Source organism: Equus asinus, chromosome 1 (genome assembly GCF_041296235.1).
Source record: "Equus asinus isolate D_3611 breed Donkey chromosome 1, EquAss-T2T_v2, whole genome shotgun sequence".
NCBI classification, from domain to species: domain Eukaryota; kingdom Metazoa; phylum Chordata; class Mammalia; order Perissodactyla; family Equidae; genus Equus; species Equus asinus.
The window spans coordinates 133960151-133987538 of NC_091790.1; the positions used below are offsets into that span (position 1 = coordinate 133960151).

At 34.3% G+C, this 27388-nt stretch overlaps 1 protein-coding gene across 7 annotated transcripts in view; it reads left to right on the plus strand.

Annotated features, from left to right (window-relative positions):
- The window catches only part of CFAP69 (cilia and flagella associated protein 69), a 58509-nt gene that overhangs the window by 10955 nt on the left and 20166 nt on the right, over positions 1-27388 (plus strand). For 3 of the 7 annotated variants that reach the window (XM_044767563.2, XM_014842913.3, XM_014842914.3), the window contains exons 5-15: positions 1872-1948; positions 4834-4932; positions 7050-7199; positions 7299-7476; positions 9542-9665; positions 10446-10494; positions 10591-10712; positions 13004-13220; positions 15556-15720; positions 18529-18644; positions 20225-20343. In XM_044767563.2, the coding sequence (XP_044623498.2) occupies positions 1872-1948; positions 4834-4932; positions 7050-7199; positions 7299-7476; positions 9542-9665; positions 10446-10494; positions 10591-10712; positions 13004-13220; positions 15556-15720; positions 18529-18644; positions 20225-20343 (1416 nt within the window). The remainder of the gene's footprint in view (positions 1-1871; positions 1949-4833; positions 4933-7049; positions 7200-7298; positions 7477-9541; positions 9666-10445; positions 10495-10590; positions 10713-13003; positions 13221-15555; positions 15721-18528; positions 18645-20224; positions 20344-27388) is intronic. The other 4 variants (XM_070508077.1, XM_070508086.1, XM_070508094.1 and 1 more) reach the window with 3 other exon arrangements.

Genomic DNA, 27388 nt, shown 5'->3' on the forward strand with positions numbered 1-27388 from the left:
TTCTAAAAGTAGAAATAAACATTTCTGACAATTTAACCTTCTAAACCTTTCTACCAATTAAACTTTTAAATAGTGTGTTTCTTTTAATATACAAATAATAATATTAATAAGACTATGTATACATAGTAGGTTTTAACTCTCCACTTTTAGATTTAGCAGCAATAATATTTAATATTTTATAATACTAACATTTAATTTTTTGACTGAAAAAATAGTCAAAAGTAATTTATTGAATACCTTTACCATGCTTTACTTTTTAATAGAGACCATGAAAAATGAAATAAATGATTGCTCTCATGCCTTCAAGGAATGTTACTGTGCTAATTGGAAATTCCTATTATATTGACGTGAGATTATGTTACATAAAACACTTTCAGATTTTGAGTGTGTGCAAGTCCTAGAACACCACATTCATAAGCATTACTTTCAACATCAGCTCCTGCAGAGCTCCAGCAAGAGCTGGTTCTCTCTGAAGGCTGTGACTGAAGCTTTCATTGGATAACAGGACAACTCTCTTGAATTAGACTCTTCACTTTCCCTCGTATTTCATAATTATTCACATTATTTAAATTTTTTCTGCTTTCCTAATTTCTGCTTTCATCCTGCATTTCTCCATACCTCACCCTCACTTGATTCTCTTTTCAAGACATTCTTGGGAGATAAAAACATTGAAAATAAAATAAAACCTTTCTGTTTGGGCCTTTAAGTAGTACGTTTTTCTCATTGCATGAGAAGTATAATACTTATTTTTTTCATAACCTTTTTGGAGGAAAGCTTTTCTGATGATTTATCTTTAGGTTGTTTCCTTTGGTAGAAAAGGAAAAAGTTGAGGACAAGAAAAACTAGTTTTAGAGTTTTTTACTTTAGAGATCCAATAATGAGCTGGATAACAAGTAATAAGTTATTTGTTTCAAATGAAAAATTCTATTTGTTCATTCAGAAATGAACCTTTTCATAGCCTGCCTTTGAAATATCTTTCAATTCCAATTGACCTATATATATATACTACATCCACATTATAGTTCTAAATGCCATTTTTCAACCACTTGTTTTTTTCTTGAAAAAAACGAATTAAAAGTCCTATATATAGGATATATTATACTTTAAATAGCACAGGAAGTTCAAATTTTGAACTTATGAAATGCCAAAATAGTTTATATTTTGTATTTAAGAAATTACTTTCTCTCTCCTTTGACATTTAGAACTAATGACCCTGATTCAAGTGCTCCATCTTTTATGATTTGTAAATAAATAATTTTCAAATCACTTTGCTTATAGTAGTTGTGAAATATGATTCCAATATAATTAATATTTGTTAACTTGAATTCCTTAGTGTCTCAAAAAGTATATCTGTTATTTTGTGGATGATAACTGATCCAGTTAATAAGGAAAAGGTCTCTGACCTTTAAGAACAAAATAGGCCATTGATCTATTAATTGGAATTTCAAAAACTTTAGAAAAAGCCCTTGAACAGCTTTTAAATTACAGATAAGCCTAGATCTGTCATTTTTGTCATATTATCCAGTATCTTCCTAATTTTAATAGAAGTACAGCTCTAATCCATTATTATTTTACCCTCAGAGAAAAAGAGCTTCTTATGGGTTTTTTTTTATTCAGTGTTACAAGATGGCTTTCTTAACTCTTGCCTTTTATGTCCATCTGTCTTCATTTTTACAAATCTATTTTATTTTCTTTTTGGTTAGTTAGTTAGAAACAAATTTGTTTTGAAAGTTGTCATTTGCCAGGGCCAAAGAATAGGATATTATCCTCATTTTATTCTTTAGAAAGGAAATTCTCCCCTACTTTGCAAATGATGCTTCAATTAAGGACTTCATTAAGTATAATTCGTACATTCTTCATTCTTATTGAAGCTTGCCATTTTTGAAAAAGAAAGCATCAGATGAAATAACCTATGCTGAAGATACTGCTAATTCAATTGCACTACTGGGTAAGTTAAGATTTCCTTAAGATAGAGGGGTGTAACATACAACAGGCCCTACTGACAAGAAAGAAATGTCTCCTTCACTAAGTTTCACTAAGAGTACTTCTCCAAATCTAGGCTCTTTACTTGTTTTCTGGTTGGAAATTAATCATAGTATGCTTGGTGATAATTTTTGTATTGTTTTCCACTCAGGTGTTTCGTGATACCAACAAGATTCTGTGTTCCTTAAGGTATAAGGACTGGCAGATACTTCTTTCCACTTATTTATCTTGATGTTAGTCAGTTCGATGAAATGTTTGTTAACGTTTTTTGTAAATGAGAAGTACGTGTCCCTTTCTTTCAGTAATTAGAAAAATGCCTCCAACTTTGAACTCTAATAATTGCTAGAATCTAATTAATTGCTATAATCATTGAGAGCCAAATTGTTGATTAAATAAAATAAAAAATCCAAAATTTTAAGTAAAATCATAAAATGGTAGAACATTAAGAACTTTAGCATAACATGCATAAAGATGCAGGTGCCTATGTTTTATGTACAAAAATATCAAGAAATATCATAAACGAGCAAGCATTTGTACTTGGGTTATTGCTCAATTTTCTAGAGAAAGAAAATAATAATTTCCTAGGAAATGAGATCAGTCAAACACTAGCTTCTTTAATCAGCCCTTGAGACATGACAGCATGTTCCCAAAAGAAATCCTACATTAAACTTATTAATTTAGGTCTTTGTACAGGGGAAATAAAAGATACACAGTTGGCCCAACAAATAAAAATAAATAGTTACTGAATAGTTATGTTCCGAGAATTATACTTCATATTGAAAGATGTCAGAGACTCAACTGGAATAAGTAAAAAGCATTTTTTAATTTTTAACATAGACACTAACCCTTTTATATCTAAATAATTTTCATAGTCTTCAATTGTAGATACTTTGGGAGAAATTATTATGGCCTAGAGTGAGTGAAGGTATCAAGGAAATTAGAATAAACATGACGAGTTAGATAAGATGACTTTAAGGAGCAGGCAGGCTGGAAACTAATGGGAAACTTTAATTCTGTGCATCTCTATCATCAGTGGAAATTTACAATTGGAAGCCAACCCAAAAGAGGACATGATGGTATTAACAGATAAAAAGTGTATGTTTGGTTGATAACATTAAAAAATGCCTCTGTTGCCCTTATTATTTTTAAATGTTGCCTCCAAAAGTCTGGGCAGACATTTTTATGATAAATACACGTCCTGTTGCTTACTGTATTAGTCTGCTCTTTGCTGAATGACTGCCGGCCTATGGAACACATTGCTGTCGCACTTGATGGCGATATGAACTCTTAGCTTAAATGAGCTCCTTTGACTGATTATTGACCGCAAGTACTGCTGTTCTGTCCCTTAGTTTTTTGATTGCAGGAAACTTGAGTTTAAATTAAAATAATTGTATATAGTCAAAAGTGTTGAACAAAGGCTATTCATTATTATGAATAACTTCCAGTTTCTACTATGTACTGGTAAATTATATTACTTTTTATTCTACATGATAGATATTTCTGACTTAAGAGCAGGATTCTGGGAACACACAAAAGAAAAATTTGGTACTCTGCCCTGAGATTATAAATCGGGAAACAGTGAAAAATGATCCAAATTTACAAGAACTAAGGGTGGAGAAGCAGATGAGAAGCCTTAGAATGTCCCATAAACTTGAATGTTTGGTCAGTTTTATTGGAAAAGTTGTTCATATTGCCTAAATTTTTTCAAAACAGTGATCTTTCAACTTTAAAGGATGGGTCCAAAAAATTAAATTAAGAGAATAATCTTGAAACTGTCTTTTTTTTTTTTTTAAGTGCTGTCTTTTGCAGATTCTCCCAAAGCAAGGATGAGGCTTTCCTTTGTGCTCCCTCCTTCATCCACTTGTGTCCCTACTCACTGACCACCCCTAGAGATGAACATTATACAAGACCTAATGCAAAATACTAGTCTTCAAGGAACACCTAATTATCTCTTTCCCTCAGAGAATCCAACCAGACCTGGTTCAGCCCTGAAGCTGATACTCCTAACTTCAGTTGTCCTCAGGCACCCAGAGGGCATGGACCATTTCCAGAATCCCACAGATCATTTTGAGATTCTCTTGGGGACCGTACTTGTAGGACTTCACCAGAGCAAATGCAATCGAGTTTGAAGTATAGGCTGAAGCCAATTCAGAAGTAGCTTAGATATGGCTGAAAAGGAACTCTCCCTATCCTCCATCCCCACCAAGATTACTTGAACATAAAACTATTAGCTGTAGGGCAAAGACTGCCTAGAAACTCACTGCCTTCCAGTCTGTCAGCAAATCGAAGAGCAGAGCTCGCTTGGAACTTCTCTAAGCAAAGGATGCATTATTAGAAGCAACAATTACTAGCTCTCTGTTTAGGGAGGAAAATGCTAACCCATATCTTGCCAAAATAATAACAGTAACTACTATATGCCAGACACTGTTCTCAGCCCTTTTCTCATATTAACTCATTTAATCTTCACAGCAATCTTTAATGTGGTAACTATTGTTATACCCATTTTATAGATGAGAAAACTAAGACACAAGTTCACACAGGTGGTAAGTGGCAGAGCCAGGATTTAATCTTAGACAGTCTAGTTCCAGCATTTGTGCTATTAATCACCATTCATTTCTTCCTGGAAAGGAGGGGCTGAGCTGATTGAGGGGCCAAACATTATAAGGATAGATCCAAGGTGTTTCATGCGTGAGTGTGTGTGTGTGTGTGTGTGTGTATAAAATTACATGATCCAATTTGAATCTCTGATGAGGATATTTTTAATAATCGTATTACTAACACTTTATGCTTAAATTTTCAAATAAACTTATGACAATGTTATTAAATAACTTTCATTTATTTTTCTGGCAGGTGACTTAATGAAAATACCAAGTTCTGAATTGAGGATACAAATCTGTAAGTGTATTGTGGACTTTTATCATGCAGAACCACCAAAGAAGCATATTACAGGTGAAGGTTGCAATGGTCTTTCAGAAATAACTTATGTCTTTATAAAATAGACTATTCTGTCTTATTTCTCTTTGAACTTAGAAAGACACAATGGGATCATAAATGCGACACATCAAAAACAAAGCTTTTTTTTGTAGCCAGAGCTCTTCAGTCTTTTTAAACAAAAAATTTTATATGTATTTTTTCAACTTTATATTTACATATTTTTATTCTGATGCTAAATATTTATGACACAAATTTTAGTTGTACCCAAGTTAATTATAATTATTACTATTAGCTAATGTTATCTAATATTGTTGATAATATTATTTATTATTTTTCTAACATTTTATAATTATTCATATCTGTCCCACCAAATTAGATGTTAAATTCCTAATGCTAATAACATTTTCCATCATGTTTGGGAGAAAAGTTCTGCATGTCACAGCTAAGGGGTCTTAATATGTAATGGTGAATCATGCTGAAATGGGTGCTATCAACACAGAGCACTGGCACTATGGAGGATATAATGTTATTTAGGACGTACTTTCTACCTTCATACTTTCTGTAAGTTATAATCAATCTAAGAAAAGAGAGAAGATATAAATAATACTTTTCAAAGTTGTATTTTCCTTAAGATAGGTGGAAATAGGACTGTAGTAGAAAAGAAAGATTACTTATGACTAGGGAAAAATAGGAAGATATCTAAAGTAAAGTAAAGAAATGAGTAAAGAGATTACTGAATGTCAAATTTGAGCTATTGAGGAGATAGACAGGTGGAATAATATTGTATACTAAAAGCAGAGACCAGAAATACAGGTTTGGAATTCATCCAAATAGAGATGAAAAGTGAAGCCATCAGAATGGTCCAGTTTGCCGGAAGATCAAGCATATAAACAGCAAGACACCAAGAATGGCAACATGAAGAGTAGCCATATTGAGATCTTGAAAGAAATGATCCAAAGAAATTGGCAGTGAACAGAGGCTCAAAGAGGAGGAAGAAAACCTAAAGACTGCCATGTCAGTGTGCCAGTGAACGAAATGTTTGATGAGGGAAGAAGTGCTCTCAGTGTCAAATACTGTAGAGGATTCTATAATTGAGAAATGAAAAGGCTAAGTTAATGTGGTATCCAAAAAATATAATTAATGTTTGGCAAATCTGTTGCCTGAAAGTGGTCAGGGCAGATAGAGAACTAAAGAATGAGAGGATTGTGAGAGGAGAGGCTGTGGGAGTGAGGGAGTAAAGGCAGTGAATGCAGACATGTTTTAAGATCAGATGGTGAAGAAAAAGAAGGAAAATGTAGCACAGCTCAACTGGTAGCAAAAATCAAAGAAAGATATTTAGATTTTGTTGTTGTTTATTTGTTTTTAGGGTAGGGGAACATGAAGTTTGTAGGCAGAGGAAGAAGAAGCTGCTAGGTGAAAAATGGGAGGGTGAAATTCCCAAAGAAAACATGAGAGGATGGAATTAAGAGCACAAGCTTAGGGTTAAGCTTGGAAAGATACAGGCACCCTTCTTTAAGATAGACAGGGAGACAGTGGTGTAGAGATAGAGAAGCTCAGATGCAGAGAAGTGAGGTTGACCTTAATTTAATCAGGCTCTGGAAATTAAGAACCTTAGGCAATGCTCTCACTAACTGTCACAGTTGCTTTCAAATGATGGGCGTGGCTGGGCATGTGGGACCATAGCTGAAAAGTCTTCAGTAGAGCAATTGTAAGAGACATAGCCCTAAAGACAGGAATCAACACAATTTTGTCACTGTGCGAACATCATTGAGTGCTCTTACACAAACCTCGACGGTATAGCCTACTACACCCTAGGCTTTATGGTACTAATCTTATGGGACCACTGTCATATATACAGTCTTTCATTGCTCAAAACGTTATGCCACACATGACTGTATTTGAGGCAGAAACCTTATAACCTGCAAAGTCTAAAATGCTTACTACCTGGCCCTATGTACAAAAAGTTTGCCTATCCCTGTGCTATACCATTTTAAAATGCCATACACTTTTTTAAAGTTTTTGTTGTTGCTGATGCTTAATGATAAATTACTCATTCCTTTGTCTTAACATAGACAGTACACATGATTACTATGTGAAATAGCTGTACATATTTGTTAAATGATTGTTGTTAGGTTACCAGCAAGCTAGTTCATCATATAAGATTCAAATGGCTGAAGTCGGAGGATTGGCAAAAACAATGGTCCTGTCATTGGCCTTGCTGGAAAATCAACTTGTTGAGAAACTTTGGGTGCTTAAAGTTCTGCAACATCTCTCAACTTCTGGTTTGTATAGTATTAAATTTGAACTTGTCAGTTTCAGTTATTTTTGTTTCTATCTAGCAATGTCAAGACTGTACAACATAATTTAAAATTTTTTTTCAGAAGTTAATTGTACTTTAATGATGGAAGCACAAGCAGCCAGTGGAATCTGTGTTCACCTCAATGACCCAGATCCCTCTGGACAGCTTCTATTTCGTTCATCAGAAATACTTTGGAACTTATTGGAAAAAACTTCAAAAGAAGAAATCATACAGCAGCTTAGTAATTTGGAATGTTTGCTGTAAGTACATGTGGTTATATAGGAATATTTTTTAACCTTAAAATGATAGGCAGTGGCATAACTAACATCTTTGTTTGAATTTGTGTTCCTTTAGGCTTTTGGTGATGTAATGCCTATGTTTCAGGATATCTTTTTTGTGCCATGGTATAAAGGCATCTGCACAATTACAAGCCATTTTTTTCTTTCTTTTTTTTTTTTTGAGGAAGATTAGCCCTGAGCTAACTACTGCCAATCCTCCTCTTTTTGCTGAGGGAGACTGGCCCTGAGCTAACCTCCATGCCCATCTTCCTCTACTTTATATATGGGACGCCTACCACAGCATGGCGTGCCAAGTGGTGCCGTGTCCGGACCCGGGATCCGAACCGGCGAACCCCAGGCTGCTAAGAAGCAGAACGTGCACACTTAACTGCTGCACCACTGGGCTGGCCCCCAAGCCATTTTTTTCTGTGTGGAAGGTTTTTTAAAGTAGCTAGTTAACAAAACTAAATTATGTCTTTGAATATATATAAAGTTCGACATTTAAAAGAACTATTTCATTTGTTCATTCAGTTCATTCTCAAAAAATCCATTTTTGGAAATTTACTGTCTTCCAGATACCACAGTAAGCATCAGCAATAAAATATGAGTGAGCCTTTAAGTTACTTATTCATTTATTCATCAAATAATTATTGTCTTCTCTGTGCCAAGTTCAGTACTAGGCCATAGAATACAAGTGAAAACAATGGAGACATGATCTCTGCTTTCGTGGAATTTGCGTTGTTAGGAGAGATGGACAAGTAAATATGCAACTAAAAGAGAGCATATTAAATGTTATGAAAGAGATTATCACAAGGTGCATTGTGTTCTCCAGAAGAGAGACAATCAGAACATTTCCGTTTGCACGTGACTGAACATCCAACCCAACTGATTTAAACCATCAAGGAAATTCATGGGCTCGTGTAACCAGAATGCACGGCTGTTTTCAAGGCTCAGTAACTATCAGGACTCTTCATCTCTCTGCACTGTCTTCCACTGTGTTGTCTTTATTCACAAGCTCTACATAGTGAGACCTAAGAAGTCTAGGTTCACATCATCACAATCCCAAATCAAGCAGAAAAGACTTGCTATTCTGAAAGCTCAAAGAAAATTCTTCGAATTGAGTTTCTGATGGCCCTAAGTGGTCTGGTGTTGGCTATATGCCCATTCCAGAGTGAAATACTAATGGTAGAGAGAAGGGATACTCTGACTGGCTAAAAGGAAGTTGAAGGTAGCTTCACAAGACCAAAAGTGGGGAAAGAGTGAGTGCCTAAATAAAAATAAGGGTACTGTTCTTCTTTTTTTTTTTGAGGAAGATCTGCCCTGACCTAACATCTGCTGCCAATCCTCCTCTTTTTGCTGAGGAGCACTGTCCCTGAGCTAACATCCGTGCCCATCTTCCTCTACTTTAGATGTGGGACGCCTGCCACTGCATGGCTTGCCAAGCGGTGCCATGTCTGCACCCGGGATCCAAACCGGCGAACCTAGGGCTGCCAAACCGGAACATGCACACTTAACCGCTGTGCCACTGGGCTGGCCCCCGGTACTGTTATTCTAAGAAGGGCAAGTTGGTCCTAGGAGGCAAAGCAACAAATGCCCGTTGTCCAGAGAACCTGACCCAGACTTGGAGAGTTAAAATGCTTCCTAAGGAACCCTGTCTGGTGTCTGAATGATAAATCCAAATTGGCAACACAGAAGAGTTTTACATGGAGAGAGATCCTAGACAGAGGAACAGAAGTGAACATAGAATTGAGCAAAATCAAAAAACTGAAAGAAATTCAATATGGTAAGAGCAGGAAGTACAGGGTAGAGTAGTGAGAGATGAAGCTAACCATGTTTGCAGGGACCATAACATGAAAGGCCTGTTAAGCCTTTCTAAGGAGATATATTCTTATCTGGTACACAGTGAATTAGGGCACATTTGGAAATGTAGAAAAGATTAGAAATACTTTGAAATGAATAGTATAATATAAAAAGGGAGATTTTGTTGATAGGCAAAAGTAGTATTTCCATAGAAATGTAGTTTTAAAGATATGATTTTACTTTCTAGGACTTTGAAGGAAGTATTTAAAAATCTGTTTATGAGAAGTTTTAGTCATTATGATCGTCAGCTTAGAAACGACATATTAGTGATCACTACAATTATAGCTCAAAATCCTGGAGCACCAATGATTGTAAGTATGAATCAAATTGTATTCTTTTTAATTGTGGAAGTGTTGCGTGTTGGGGAAGGGAGTCTTACACTATCTTATAACATTTATGTACTTGTAATGTCGTGATTGTCACCAGTATACTTACACTCTGCCAAGTCTTCTTTGCATCCTTTTGTAAACTTGAGATCCTCTTTATTTTTTAATCTACTTATATATTTACCATTTATGATGTGTTTCTTTCCTTCCTGGTGATATGAGTCCAACTAAGATATCCCTGTCAGGAATGCATTCCCTCATGCCGAAATGTTTGCAATTCTGGTCATTCTTTGGGGCTTTTCACGTTAAGTAGGAATGATTTTGTTATCTCTTGGCCAAACCTTTGACATAATGAGAGTGGTTGGGATCAGAGTGCAGAGCAGGGGTGTTTAAGAAGAAAAGCTGTTGAAAATATTTGTATTTTCCTCCCTTATTTTGTCACTTGAAAGTATAGATAATGAATTACGTAAGTAACTTGTGGTCTTGATACATTTTGGGTTCTTACCAAATTTTAAACAGCATCCTGTAAAATATTTATAGAATAATGTAAAATATTTCTTAGAACCTACAGAAGTAAGTTTAGTATTAAAAATTACAAGTTAATCTGGCTGTATGCTTTTATTTCTTGCTTTCATCCCTTCCTATTGTTATTATTCAATGACAAGGGGAATCTGATAAGATACTTAAATATTAGGTAAATATGGGCATCTGTAACTTAATTTCCATCTACTTAATTCATCCTTTTGTTTTGTGTATCTATATTAGGAATCTGGCTTTACCAGGGATTTGATACTATTTGCAACCTTTAATGAAGGTAAAAACCATGAAACTTTCAACCTATGGTTATCTCGATGAGGCTTATACATCATTTTAGCTTTTATTTTATGCTTTCTTTTATTTCCCCTCACAGTTAAAAGTCAAAATCCTTTGGTCAAAGGTCTTAAACTTTCTAATTGCTATGAAGATTTTGAGTTGAAGAAATTGCTATTCAATATAATCGTGATCTTAAGTAAAGATTTACCTACTGTACAGGTAAAGAGTAATCAAAACAAAAATTAAAATTGTCTTACTTTGTAGAATAACTTTTTTTAAGTCATGACTGAAAATCTTTCGTCGACCCATATGTCTACCATAGAAAGTAGCAAGCTCTTATTGGCCAGAATTTCACCTTTTCAAAATATTCTTTGCTTATCTGTTAATAAACAGTGAACTTACCTAAATTTAAACCACATAAACCAAAGAAAAGCAGGAGAACCTTAGGGATGTATTTATGTATTTAGATCTCCTAAATAATAGAACGTAAAATGCAGGAAGATCCAGATAGGCTCATCCAGCCCGCTAGTCTGTCTCTGGCCACAGTCACAAGGGATGAGTTAATGCTGGAGAAAGCTGCTCACCTCTGTGCTGCCAGTTTCAAGCCCTTAGGAACCTACTTTTTTTCCACACAAACTTATTTACATTTTTTTGTTATTATCCATGAATTGTTATTAATACTTTATATCCTGCATAACAACATGATGTAATTTGAAGAAGAGTGGAAGTGAATTTCATTTCTGTCTTATCACCTACTAGCTATGTGGCCTTGGCAAAATCACCTAAGCTTTCTGAGGCTCAGTTCCTCCTCTGTAAGAGGAAAGTTATAATACTTCTGCCCTGCTCCCAGGGCTATTGTGAGATTGAGAGGAAGGCTTTATAAACTATAAAGCGATAGAAAACAATCTATGAACAATTCCATTAGTTTAGTTATTTGCTGCATTAAGGGAAATTTCATTTTAGTCCTAAAACTCTTTCAAGCTCCAAGGGGTTTCCTTGGAACAGAAGTGGGAAGTCATTCTATCCACGTCGTTAATGATAACATAAGGGTGGTATAGTATAGTGATTAAGGCTTTGGTCAGGTGGAATCCAGTGCTGTCACCTTCTAGCTATGTGATCTTGAATAGACTGTTTAGTTTCTCTAAATCTCAGGTATCTCAGCTTCAAAATGGCGATAACATCTACCTCGTGGAATTGTTATGAGGCTTAAAAGAGCTCGGAATTTTCTTGGTACTGCTACTTTGAGGAATATATATACGAAAAATGCTCAGAAAAAGAAAAATTGTCTTTACAGTTATAACCTTTTTCTATCAAAAATACATATTCTATAGAACCTACATGTATTCTCTGAAATACCAAGTAGAAAATCCTTCAGTAAAATATAGTTTATTACTACAGTGGAGTATTATATAACTATTAAAATTATTGCTATAAAGACAAATAAAATTTACACTATAGTTTATAAACCAACTTTAGTTTGACAACAGAGTCAAATGGCACAAAGACTATGGTGAGCTTTTTAAAGCACTATGTGAGCAGTGGAGTCAACTAATTTTTTTTACGTTATATTTTCGTGGGCCAGTAATAGTAGTAGTAGTGAATATGTGTACTCTTATTTGCAGTTCACAGAGTATTTCAAAAACCTTGTCCACTTAATCCTTATAGCAATGCTAGAACTAGTTGTTATTCTTATTCCTGTTTTCTCACTTCTAAATCTTGTGTTCTTTCCATAGGGACTAGTACAAAATTTAGAAAAATTCATAGATGTTATTGTGAAAAAGTCTTTATAGAAGAATGCCAAATGTAGAGAAAATTGAATAGACTATAGCGTATGATTTGTTACTGTCTTCTGAACCATAAATACCTGTACATATCAATCAGAATCAGCTATAATATTAATTGTCAAATTATAATAGCTATGCATTTTTGTTTTATTTTTTCTCAAATCATTGATTCAATAAAATTTTAAAATTCTAGGCGTGTAATTAAATATGGCTTGTGACCTGACTGACATTCATTGGATAGAATATTTGTATAAGTTCTGTTGTGCATCCTTAAAACTTAGCCATAGTCATTACTTCACACAAAATTGATTTTTTATAGTATACAATTGAGTCTGTGAAATGTTTCCTTTAAAAAAAAGAGGGAAGAGAGATATGCCAGCAGTTTATTTGCCCCAAATGTTCTACTCTTGTCGTTTTTTTCCTAGGCAAGAACTAAAACAGCATAACAAAAAATAATAATACTTATTTTATATTATTGTCCGCTAGAGAGTACATATCCTAGAAAAGGGGATCATAGCTAACTGTTGTTATTGAGTTTGGTTTTTCTGTTTTATTTTGGGTTGTTTTTTTTGGGGGGGGTATTTAACATAGGTTGGGACCTTTAGGAAGGAAATATTTTGACAGGATCAATAAAACATCAAATTGGAAATCTTAATAATTTTCTTAGATTAAATAAAATTATTTTAATTATGTTTCTAACAGTGTACTTTTTTCCCTTTCCCATAGCTATTAATTGATGGCAAAGTTCTTTTGGCTTTGTTTACTTATGTTAAAAAGCCTGAGAAACACAAAATAATTGAATGGTCTGCAGCACAGTATGAAGAATTGCAATTGCATGCAATTGCCACTTTGTCATCACTGGCTCCTTTATTAATAGAAGAGTATATGCTATACCAGGGAAATGCCCGAGTCCTTGCATTTCTAGAATGGTGTGAGAGCGAAGGTGAGTGGTCCTTCAAGATTCCTGTCAAAACTCTAGCCTACATATTTCAACTGAACTCTCAATATATGTATAGAAAAAGAAATTAATTAAGCAAAGAGAAATAAAAATATAGATCTGGCTTCCTGTGATTTTAATGTATTTATATGTTTTTAAAAGAACCTTGAGATTTCATTTAAAGTCAGACATTAGTAAATGTCATAACTATAGTTGATGCAAACCACTCAGTAAAAGAAATCATTCATGTAGTCTGATTTAAATTTTTGTATTATTAGACGTATCCAACAATTATACTAAGTCCTAGCAATATTTTAATTAATCATTTAACAAATATTTATTGAATGCCGACCAGGAACTGGATATTGTTTTAGTTGCTAAAGATACATTTATGTTCAAAATTAAATAAAATTTCTACCTTCATGGAGCTTAAAATCTAGATCTCTAGCCAGAATTAATGACTCCACATGTAGTCTACCAAATTAGCTGAGCCTCACTTTGCACAAAGATTTTATTTCAATTCTCATAATTCTTAGAAAGCAAATGAGAAGTACTGCATTCTTTTCTAGCAGTAATCTTACTCTTGAAACAGTTTTGCATAGCGTATTTTCATTAGATCGAGAATATCATTCATTTATCCACGAGGGAGGAAAAAATTGTAAGCTTTTTTTTTATTCTCTAGTTTCTAATATGCTGAGTTACTAAATTTAGTCTTGTTAAATTACTGTGCATTAAATAAAATAATTCTTCTGTGTCCTTTATATTATTTATGTTTACAGAAGACTATGAGGCAAAACAGGAAATGCTGCCTAACGAGAGGAAGACTGATAGCTAACAGTTATTGAGTACCTACTATGTGGTAGGCCTAAACACCTTACAAGTATTAACTCATTTAGTGCTCATAACAAATCTAGGAGATATAGGTACTATCATTATCTCTGTTGGTCAGATAGGTAGAACTCAGTCGGAGAAGTTAAATAACTTATTCCTGGCCATACAGTTAAGTGGCAGAGCCAGGATTTAATGCAAGCAGTGTAGCTCCAGAACCCACCTTTGTAACCTATACATAATAGAACAGTATTTTGAACTTTTTTTTCTTAAGCTTTAAACATAAAGCTACTTCTAAAAGAACCTTTTAAAGAATGCATATCGTAAAGAACAAAGGAGGACTTGCCTTGCTGTTTATCAAGACCTATCATAAAGCAATGGTAATCAAAATTGTATGGTACTAAACCAGGAATAGACGAATGGAATGGAATATGTGGGAAGTTGGCATTATCAGAGATGATACTGCCAATCAATGAGAGAAAGATGGTGCTGGGGCAGTTGGACTTTCATGTGAGAAAATAAAAATTAGATTCTTTCACCTTGTTAAAAATAACTGCAAAATGAATTAAAGCCCTAAATATGAAAAGTTAAACTGTAAAAATCTTAGAAGAAAACATGGGAAAATATGGTTATGATAACAGAGTAGGAAAAGATTTTTAAAGACCAGAAGAGCTTAAACCATACAGGATAAAATTAATGCATTTAAGTAGTGTAAAACTTAGAAATGTCTGTAAAACAAAATCTGAATAAAATAATCTACAGACTGAGAGAAGACATTTACTATCCCTATAACGGAGAAAGGATTAGAATTCAGGTTCATAAAGAATTCCTACATATCAAAAAAGAAATAACTCAGTAAAGAAATAGACAAAGAATAAGGACTGCCAAGTCACAAAATTTGAGAGACAGTCTTTTAATGCACATTAAGATAACAATGAACTACCACTTCGCATTTAACAGATTGGGAAAATTTATTCGTCTTATACATTGTAGCCATGTAACCACTTTGGGAAACAATTTGGCAACTTTAGTAAAATTCAATGTGAGTATCCCCCATATGATTCTGGTGTCGCATAACAAAACTCTTCTCTGTGGGAATAAGAGGACTGGCGTCAGAATGTTTATTGTAGCAATTTGTACTAGTGAATGGACAAGCTGTGACTTATTTATAAAATGAATACTGAAAGCAATTAAAATGAATGATCTAGATCTACTTGTGACAATGAATAATTTTTAAAACATAATGTTGAGTAACAGAAGCAAGTTACAAAAGATACATATATATTTGAGTAAAATTTTAAAGCACACATTTTTATTCTGGGAATAGAAGAAGGAGGGGGAAGGGATAATATTTATTTTTAAAAAAACTAAAGCAAGTATGACAAAATTTTAATATCTGTTTAAACTCATATATATATATATATGATGTCTGATATATTTTGTTTTGTTTATTTGAAATGTTTTATGTTTTAAATTTCTTGATGTAAATTAAATTATTAATATTTCTCTGCAGAGGCCTTCTTTAGTCATGGGAACAGTTTTCATGGCACAGGTGGCCGTGGCAACAAGTTTGCCCAGATGCGTTACAGCTTGAGACTCTTGAGAGCCATGGTCTACCTTGAAGATGAGACTATAAACGAGGATCTGTGTGAAAAGGGGACGATCCAGCAACTGACGGGTAAGACACAACATGTTTGTATGCTGATGAAAGTAGAATATTTATAAATTACAGATTTTGTTTGAAATGTTTTTTTACTAATTTATTTTGTCTTTATAGCTGAGAAACTCCTAAAATTTCCTTGATTTTTGTTTCATATTGTTGCTATAAATCAGTTTGTCTTTACTGAAACATTGTGATAACTTATCCTTTAACTATTTGTTTACTCAATTCAGATACCATTTCATTTAGGATTATCTTTCCCTTTTTTTTAATGGGCTATTGTCATGTTTCATTCTTCTAGTAATATGTTATCACTTTTTGGCCAGACCTTTTGGAGTCATTTTAAAAGAGTGAATCTGACAGAGCAGAACACTGGTATGCTGGTATATACAGAAATGCACACAGGAGATTCTTTTCTGATATGAAATATCAGGATATCCTTGATTTTCAACTTAGAATTGACTATGCTAAATCACCTTATCCCCCAAAACACATGCATGTGAGTTCAGTGTAAAATTCAGAATCCTTAAACAAAAGCCTTTTACCTTTTGTTAATTAAAAAATAAATAGTCCTCTGGTCCTAACCTTTCCTGACTTTGAAAAGTAAGAGCTATTTTAGTTACAGTCATATTCAGTGACTGCCTCATGAGTAAGTGATATAATTTGCTGTGTGTCAATTAATTACAAATGCCTACTCAAAAACTCTTTTATCTGTTAAGTTAAGGTGCCTCCTGCTCCATCTTTAGTGGAGTGGAATGGTGCCTTCTAATAATAATACTAGTAAGAAAATAAGGATATTGAAAACGGGCTAGACAAAAACATTCACTTTCTTGATGAGTCTACTTAGGATGACCATACCTGAAAGTAGATTTTTTCATTTCCATGCACATTTCATTGTACAGAATTCAGTCTTAAGGCCCTAGCCTAACCGAATGGAGTCTAGGAAACACAATTCTCCATATGTCCAGGAAGAAGTCTTAGTCTTACCTTGGAGGGTAAGTGGGGTAGGGAAAAGGGAAAACAAATAGCAAGGGTTCTTTTCTTCTTAAGATCTTTCCCTTTAATTTGAAAAGCACTGATTTTTATCATGTGAGTTCTTGGAGGCAGGGAGCTTCTCTTACTGAATCTAATGGAGGGTTCTGTAATAGTAATGTGCTCAACAAATAGTAATTGCATTGTAAATGTAAATGTTTATACACCTTTTCCATAGGCACTGGGATCACAAACATGTACAGAGCAGAGAACAAAAGAAAAGATGAATATCATAGAAAGATAGCGTGTGTTACCCGGCACCATCAGTAAGGCACCTAATGAGTAATACAGAGAGTAAATACCACAGAAACTAAGAGGTTTGGGTAGTTTTCAAGGCTGGGAATCTTAACAGGAACTTTTATTGAGTTGGGGTGTGAGGTAAGGTTAGTTTCAAGAGGAAAATAAAAGAGATGGTCTTTCAAGCAAGGGGACATCATGAGCAGAGACATGGTGCTAAAATATGCGTGATGATGTGTTCAGAGTTAGCTTAAGTACACTTAGAGTTTTATGAAGACAAGTAATATAAGATAAGGTTAATTGTCTAGTCAGGGGCCAAGCTAGAAAGAGTTTTGAAAGGTAGATAATAGAGTTTGAACTTTATCCTCTTTAGGCATGAGGAGCCATTGGTGGTTTTGATCAGGAAAATTATATGTATAATACTGTTTTAGGAAGAGGAATCTGGAAGAAATATATCAGATGATTTAGAACGGAACAAGGAAAAGGTAAAAGCAGATAGTTGAAGGACACTGAAATATGAAGAAAATAATTCAGTATTAACATAGCGTGTTACAGAGAACAGACAAGGTAACATTCCTGCACCCAGATGGGAAGAAGAATGAGATAATCTAGAAAGGAGAAGCAGACCTGTGGACTGGATTCCTGGAAGATGCTCCTGATAAAGGAGCATAGGCCCCTCTTCCCTGGCCTGTCTGTGCACTAGGCCTCTAGCATGCTCAACTAGCCCCCTAGGGTGTGATCCCCCACCTGTAATTCATCCCAGCAGGACCAAGAAACGTCCCCTCAGGGCCAGCAATGGAGATGGGCTGTGATTCCCATGGCCCTCTTACTTTGAAACATGGCTCCACACCTTTCTGCTAATGCCAGTGACCCCTTTAACAGAGAAAAAATGACTTTTGTTCCTCATTTAAAGCTTAAAGGAAAATTCCTCTCTGAGGTAAAATTTCATTATGAATGTCATTCCTTCAGTGTAAGTGGCTGTTTTAAAGTCTTTTCTAATTTTGATTTGAAGCAAGGGAGAGATTTTAAAGAACTTGGGAATACTGCTACCAAAAGTTGTTGAAGATGCCTTCATGGAGACCTTAGGAGAGGATGCAGAAAGAAGTGACAGGAATAGAACACATACAGAGATCTTCTACCTTTGCTTGAAATTGATGCTGTTAACCATGAGGAGAAGAGATGAGGCAAGCTATGATCAGGGATTTTGGTCATATGTTTGCAAAGGCACTCATCTCTGCCTTATGTAACTCTGTATATTTTTAGACAGTTTTGTTTTCTGGGCAAATTATCAGGTTCTTAGGGCATCTTTTAATGACACTCCATTAATTCTGTACTAGAAATTCTGTATAGATGGGGCTCCTGATTGTATTGAGAGCCCAAAGAATCCATTTATCATCTTCTGTCTACAGCTTCGAAGTAACTATGCAATGAAAATAGCCCTTTTTAAAATTGTTTCTCTAGCTGAAATTTTATAGGAAGGAATTTCAAAAGAGTAGTTTATCAAAATAAAAATACAGTGTCCAATAACTTTATATTCTTTAAATTTTTTCATACAAGGAATCTTTAAAAATATAATCAAGTCTAATGACAAGGAAGAGGCCATTGTTTTGGAAATTCAATCTGATATATTACTTATATTATCTGGTCTTTGTGAAGATCATGTTCCCAGGAAGGTATGTATGCCTGTGAATCAAACTTTTGCTCAGATGTCCCAATCACCTAACACTATGAACTTTTTCTTAGTAAGTATCCATAAATGTCGGTGTTTTTTTAATCTTGTGAAGATTTAATTTAATATTCTTTTTTTATAATTAGAGTATAATTATATACAGTAAAGTGTATACATCTTAAGTATGTAGTTCAGTAGGTTTTGATGAACATATATACCCATTTAACCAATACCTCAATTAAAATATAGAATATTGTTGTCTCTCTATAAAATTCTCCCATGCCCTTTAGCAGCCATGCCCCCACTTGCCTCTAGGCAACCACTGCCTGATTTATATCCCCATAAGTTAGTTTGCCAATTCTTTAACTTTATATGAATGGAGTCACATAGTATTTACTCTCTCATATCTGGTTTCTGTCATACAGAATTATATTTCTGAAATATATGTATATTGTTACATGTATCAGTAGTTCATTCCTTTTTATTGCTGAATAGTATTTCATTGTATGAATATCCCAGAATTTGTTTCTCCATTCCCCTATGATAAACACTTAAGTTGTTTACATTTGGGACTATTATATATAAAGCTTCAATGAACATTCTTGTAATAGTCTTTTTGTGGACATAGTGCTTTTGTTTCTCTTGAATAAATACCTAGGAGTGCAAGTGATGGGTCATAAAGGAGGTGTACACTTTGAAGAAACTGGCAAACAATTTTCCAAAGTGGGCTGTACCATTATAAATGCTGTTTGGGGTTTGAATTAGGTTCATATCTAAAACTAAACGTTAGAAGAGGAGCTTAATTCCCTTTGATCTTTTTAAATTCTATAGCAAACTCTGACTCTCAGAAAATGATAATTTAAATAGCAAGAGACAAAATTAGAAAGAAAAAAATAAAAAATTATGAACGTTTCAACAGAGGGATTTTAGGGAGAGGCAACAGGAACAGTAAATGCATACTTAGCTCCAAGCTTTGATGCAGCTTCTCCTTATATTCTGCCAACCTGTGCCTGTGCTCTTCTGGAAAAATACTCATAGCCTTGCTTTCTGGGAACCAGAACTGAACAACAAGGCAATGAGAAAGGTAATTGGTAAGGGACAAACATTAACTGGTAATAACGTCATATAAACGATTAAAGGTTTCATCTACATTTGTATATTTATTTCTCCTTGGGAGCATTAGAAAATCTTCCATGGTAGAATTTTAGCTGCTTAAATTAGTTGTTGCTAGCTGGTATTCATCTGACGTGATGTTAGACTATACTCATTATAACAGGGAAGAAAATCATGGGACAAGTCTTATAGTTTATTTTTTTAAAAGATAAATAAAGGGAAAATATATATAAAAGGACATGAAGCTGGCATATTGATTGATGACCTCTCTTAAAATGATTAGCTTTACAATAATTTGTCTTAAATTCCTAAGAACAAGTGACTACAAATTTGAAAAAAAATTGTATTAAAAGTACTATTTTCCTAACAATGTTGTTGTATTTTTCTGGTAGAAAAAGTTTAGGGAACAGGATGAAATGAAAAAGGAAGTGATTATTTATTTCAATAAATAATTTTAAATAAATCTTTTAGGAAATTTTTGGAACTGAAGGAGTGGATATAATTCTTCATGTAATGAAAACAGACCCCAAGAAGTTACAGAGTGGATTAGGCTATAATGTACTTCTTTTTAGTACATTGGACAGCATTTGGTGAGTGTTACTCTACCCAAGTTAGATAGAATCACACTACAAGAAAATTACCTCTCTGTCAATTTTCTTCCCTCAAAACCGCACCAGAAAGATAACTCTCTCAATGCCTTTTTCTTTTCAGTAGTCCAGAAATGACATTTACCAGTCTCCTTTGGAAAGTAGTCTTGTCCATCACTCAAATATACAACCATTCTTGTATCTAAACTTAAGTCCTTGTTTTTTCGACTTGAACCCATTCCATTTTGGCCTGGTCTGGGAAAACACAAGCATCTACCATTACTCATACAGTATTCTTCATATAATTGAAGACTGTTGAATTCCTCATTCGTCTTCTCTTCAAGGAGTTGAAGACCAGTTGATTACGTGTTTCCTAATCAATATTGTTTCCCAAACTTTTTAGCCTTTCTAAGGGTAAAAAACATGCCTTTCTGAACATTAATTTATGAAATTTTGTCTTGGATAAAATTATTTGAGTTTAATATATCATTAACCCTTGACACATTTCTTTTGTTCTATTTGGGTAGAATTCATGAGAGCCATACTGGAACACATTTATAAGAAAACTCTGATGATTATAGACCAAATGGACCTAACAGACATATAAGAACATTCCAACCAATAGCAGAAGGATACATGTTGTGTTCAAGTGCTGTGATAATGTGGTTTATAATAAGAAATATATATTTAGTCCATTCCTATTACAGAGCTCCTAAAATTCTTGGAATTTCCTAATAAGTAAGAGCAATGGGAATAGCTATAATATTTTATCTTTTATTCTCACTTCCTATAATAGCTCCAGAACAATAAAGATGAAAGTAGTGTCTTTGTTATCCATAAGAAGCCTCTTTCAACCACATTTGAGTTTATGTTAATGAGGTGATTTTTGGAAAGTCCCTAGATAACCACAGGATGGGGGGCAGGTTTCCAGGGGAACCAACCATATGATGGATTAGAGAGTTGGAAATTTCACCCCCACCCTCAACCTCTGGGGTGAGGGGAAGAGAGGCTGGAGATGGAGTTTAATCACCAATGGCCAATGATTTAATCAGTCATCCTTACATAATGAAGCCTCTTTAAAAATTCTAAACTAGGAGATCAAGAGAGCTTCCAGGTTGGAGAATACATGGAGGTGCTGAGAGAGGGCATGGTTTTATGCCCCTTCCCTGTCTTGTGCATCTCCTCCATGTGGCTGTTCTCAAGCTGTATGCTTTTTACAATAAACCAGTAATCTAGTAAATAAACTGGTTTCCTGAGTTCTGTGAGCCACACTAACAAATTTTCCATCCTGAGGAGGGGTGGAATCTCTGATTTATAGCTATTTGATCAGAAGCACAGGTGACAACCTGGACTGGAGTCTAAGGTAGGAGGAGGGAAGCAGTCCATTCCTATGAGACTGAGCCCTTAACCTGTGAGATCCAATGCTAACTCCAGGTAGATAGTGTGAGAATTGAATTGAATTGAATTGTAGGACACCCATTTGGTGTCCACAGAGAACTGGAGAATTGGTTGGTGTGGGGAATACTAGACATTTGGTGGTACAAGTGAAGTGTTGAGAGTAGAGTGTTGAGAGGAAATACAGAGTTTTTTTTACAAGCACTCATGGAACATTTTCTAGGATAGATCACATTCAGTGTCGCAACTTTAACAAATTTAAGAAGATGGAAGTCATTCCAGAAATCTTTTCTGACCACAATGGAATAAAACTAGAAATCAATAACAAAAGAAAATCAGGAAAACTCACAAATCCATGGAAATTAAACAATACACTCTTGAACAACCAATGGGTCAAAGACACAAACAAAAGGGAAATTAGAAAATTTCTCAAGACAAACTAAAATGAAAACACAACAATCCGAAACTTATGTGATATACCAAAAATACCGAGAGGGAAGTTTATAGTGATAAATGCCTACATTAAAAAAGAAGAAAGACAACCTAACTTTACACCCACAAGGAACTAGAAAACAAAGAACAAACTAAGCCCAAAGTTAGCAGAAGAAAAGTAATAATAAAGAAAGATTAGAGCAGCTGAATAAAATAGAGAATAGAAAAACATCAACAGAACTAAGAGTTGGTTTTTTGAAAAGATAACAAAATCAACAATCTTTAGCTAGACTAAGAAAAAAGGGAGAATAATTGAATAAAATCATAAACAGAAGACATCATAACAGATACAACAAAAATTTTTTTAAAAGATCATAAGGGACTTATGAACAACTATATGCCAACACACTGGACAACATAGAAGAAAGGGATAAATTCCTAGAAACATACAACCTACCAAGACTGAATCAAGAAGAAATAGAAAGCCCAAACAGACCAATAACAATAAAGAGATTGAATCCATCATCAAAAACCTTCCAACAAAAAAAGCCCAGGACCTGATGGCTTCACAGGTGAATTTTACCAAACACTTAGAATTAATAGCAATCCTTCTTAAACTCTTCCAAAAAATAGAAGAGGGAACACTTCCAAATTCATTTTATGACAACAGAATCACCATGATACGGAAGCCAGACAAAAAACACCGTAAGAAAAGAAAATTACAGACTAATATCCCTGATGAACATGGATGCAAAAATCCTCTAGAAAATATTAGCAAGCCAAATTCAACAGCGCCTTAAAAGGTTCATGCACCATAACCAAGTGGGATTTATCCCTGGGGATGCAAGAATGTTTCAATATTTATAAATCAATCAGTGTGATACACCACTTAATGGAATGAGGGACAAAAATTACATAAACATCTTAATATGAGCATTTGACAAAATTCAACATCCTTTCATGATAAAAACTCAACAAATTAGGTAGAGAAGGAACTTACTTCAAGACAATAAAGGCCATATATGAAAAGACCACAGCTAACATCACACTCAATGGTGAAAAGCTGAAAGCTTTTCCTCTAAGACCTGTAGTAAGGCAAGGATGCCCACTCTCACCACTTCTGTTCAACATAATACTCTAAGTCCTGGCATAAAAGGCGTCCCAGTCAGAAGGGAAGAAGTAAAATTATGTTTGCAGATGACATGATCTTACATGTAGAAAACCCTAAAGACTCCACCAAAAAAACTGTTAGAACCAATAAATGAATTCAGTAAAGTTGTGGGATACAGTCAACATACAAAAATCAGTTGCATTTCTGTACACCAATAATAAACTATCCAAAAAGGAAATCAAGAAACAATCACATTTGCAATAGTACCAAAAAGAATAGAATACTAAGAAATGAACATAACCAAGGAGGTAAAAGACTTGTATACTGGAAACTATAAAACACTCATGAAAGAAATTAAAGCAGAAACAAATAAATGGAAAGACTTCTCATGTTCACGTATTGGAAGAATTAATATTGTTTAAATGTTAATACTACCCAACGTGACCTACAGATTCACAGTAATCCCTATAAAAATCCTGAAGATATTTTTTACAGAAATAGAAAACACAATCCTGAAACTTATATGGAACCACTAATCATCAGGGAAATGCAAATAAAAACTACAATGAGATATCACCTCATACCTGTCAGGATGGTTACTATCAAAAAAACAAGAGGTTACAAGTGTTGGTGAGGATGTGGAGAAAACGGAACGCTTTTACATTGCTAGTGGGAATGTAAAATGGTGCAGCCACTATGGAAAATAGTATGGAGGTTCCTCAAAAACTTAAAAATAAAGCTACCATATGATCCAGCAATTCCACTTCTGGGCTTATATCCCAAAGAATTGAAATCAGGATCTTGAAGAGATAGATGCACTCCGATATTCACTGCAGCATTATTCACAATAGCCAAGATATGGAAACAACCCAAATGTCCATCAACAGATGAATGGATAAAGAAAATGTGGTGTATACATACAATGGAATATCATCCAGCCTTTAAAAAGAAGGAAATCCTACCATTTGCAACAACATGGATGGACCTGGAAGACATTATGCTAAGTGAAATAAGTAATTGACAGAAGAATATCTCATACATGATTTCTCTAAAATAGTCAAAAGTATAGAAGCAGACAATGGTATGTAGACATTAGAACGATGGGGAAGGGAGGATACGAAGAGTTGTTGTTCAATGGGTATAATGTTACAGTTATACAAGATTAGTTAATTCCAAAGATCTATGCAATATAGTGCTTGTAGTTAACAATAAGGTATTGAGTACTTAAAAATTTGTTAAGTGGGTGGATCGCATCTTAAGTGTGCTTAGTACAAAAACAAATTAAAAAACACAAAGGGGCGCAGGAAACTTTTAGAGGTGATGGACATTTTTATTACCTGGATTGTGGTAATACCAACACAAGTTATACATATGTCCAAATTCCCCAAATTGTACATTAATTATATGCTGATTTTTTTATTCTAAGTATACCTCAATAAAGTTGGGGGGGAAACTGTTGAATGTTACTTTGCATAAGATCAAGTAACTAGTTTTACAACTAGTTGTAAAATTCTAGAAGCAAATTCACTGTTTTTATGGAGATCCAGACTACTCAGCTCTCCTCCAGATGCACATACGCAGCAGGGCTAATCAGCTACCTAGTTTGTTTGTTACTGTAGAGAAGAGAGGGATTTAGTGATAATATGATAACCTATCATAAGTTTCAACAGCAAATTGTTATTGACTAGAACACTGCATTAAGCACAGTAAAAAACTCAGAGATGAGTATTGATGAATACCACCCTTACTATCTACCAGTATATTGGGAGTCAGAGGTCACTGCAGAAAATGTCTTGATGTTTTATCCCTTCTTTATTTAATATTCCACAGTTATACTAAGATAAAAATTAATAAATAAATGGTTTTATTTATCTGTGTCTTTTACTATAACGAAACTTGAAATCCCTTTGGATATGAAATAAGGTAGGAATAACAAGTAATGAATAAATGCAGTGTTTAATTGGTGATGCCAGGCATCTATTCTTTTTTTATATATTATTGAGTTAATGATAGGTTACAATCTTGTGAAATTTCAGTTGTACATTATTGTCTGTCAGTCGTGTTGTAGGTGCACCACTTCACCCTTTGTTCTCACCCCCCACCCCCCCTTTCCCCTGGTAGCCACTAATCTCTTCTCTTTGTCCACATGTTTAACTTCCTCATATGAGTGGAGTCATACAGAGATTGTCCTTCTCTATCTGGCTTATTTCACTTAACATAATTCCCTCAAGGTCCATCCATGTTGTTGCAAATGGGACAATTTTGTTCTTTTGTATGGCTGAGTAGTAGTCCATTGTATATATATATACCACATCTTCTTTATCCAATCATCTGTTGATGGGCACTTAGGTTGCTTCCATGTCTTGGCTATTGTAAGTAATGCTGCAATGAACATAGAGGTGCATGGGACTTTTGGAATTGCTGATTTCAGGTTCTTTGGATAGATACCCAGTAGTGGGATAGCTGGATCGTATGGTAGTTCTATTTTTAATTTTTTGAGGAATCTCTATACTGTTTTCCATAGTGGCTGCACGAGTTTGCATTCCCACCAGCGCTGTATGAGGGTTCCTTTTTCTCCACAACCTCTCCAACATTTGTTACTATTAGATTTAGATATTTTTGTCATTCTAATTGGTGTAAGGTGATATCTTAGTGTAGTTTTGATTTGCATTTCCCTGATGCACAGCGATGATGAACATCTTTTCATGTGCCTATTGGCCATCTGTATATCTTCTTTGGAGAAATGTCTGTTCGTGTCTCCTGCCCATTTTTTGATCAGGTTGTTTGATTTTTTGTTGTTGAGTTGTGTGAGTTCTTTATATATTATGGATATTAAGCCTTTGTCAGATGTATTACTTACAAATATTTTTTCCCAGTTAGTGGGTTGTTTTTTTGTTTCAATCCTGTCTTCCTTTGCCTTGAAGAAGCTCTTTAGTCTGATGAAGTCCCATTTGTTTATTCTTTCTATTGTTTCCCTTCTCTGAGAAGACATGGTGTCCGAAAAGATCCTTTTAATACTGATGTCAAAGAGTGTACTGCCTACATTTTCTTCTAGAAGCCTTATGGTTTCAGGTCTCAGCTTTAGGTCTTTGATCCATTTTGAGTTTATTTTGGTGAATGGTGAAAAAGAATGGTCAATTTTCATTCTTTTACATGTGGCTTTCCAGTTTTCTCAGCACCATTTGTAGAAAAGACTTTCTTTTTTCCATTGTATGCCCTCAGCTCCTTTGTCGAAGATAAGCTGTCCATAGATGTGTGGTTTTATTTCTGGGCTTTCAATTCTGTTCCATTGATCTGTGCACCTGTTTTTGTACCAGTACCATGCTGTTTTGATTATTGTAGCTTTGTAGTATGTTTTCAAGTCAGGGATTGTGATGCCAGGCATCTATTCTTTTTCCTTTTTTAGGAACTTAAACTGAAGGAAGTTCTAGTATCTAGTTTATGTTGACCTCGTAAAACAAGTTAGGAAGTATTCCTTCTTACTATGTTCTCTAGAAAGAATTTGTATAAGATTTTTTATATCTTTCTTACATAATTAGTGGAATTCACCAATTAAGTCATCTGTGCCTGGAGTTTACTTTGTAGAAAGGTTCTGAAATATAGATTTCATTTCTTTAATATATATACATGTCTATTAAGATTTTCTACTTCTTGTGTAGGTTCTGATAAGATGTATTTTTCTAGGAACTCATTTGTTTTGTCTAAATTTGCAAACTTACTGTTATACAGTTGTTTGTATCTTTAATATCTGTAGGATATAAAGTGAGGCTTTCTTTTTCTTTCCTGGTATTAGTCATTTCTGCCTTCTCTCTCTCTCTCTCTTTTTCCCTTAATGGCTTTCACAAGGAATTAATCAATATTATTAGTCTTTTCAAAGAATCCATTTGTGTGCTTTATTGATTCTATTTTATTTTATATTTCATTAATTTGGTTTTTTTTCTTTTGCTTAATTTTACCTTTTCTATTTCTTGAGATGGATGCCAGGATCAAAGATTTTCAACCTTTCTTTTCCTCTAATATAGTTATCTAAGGCTATAAATTCTCCTCTAATCACAGGTTTAGCTACAGCTCATAAATTTCAATATGTTCTATTAATATTAGTTAATATTA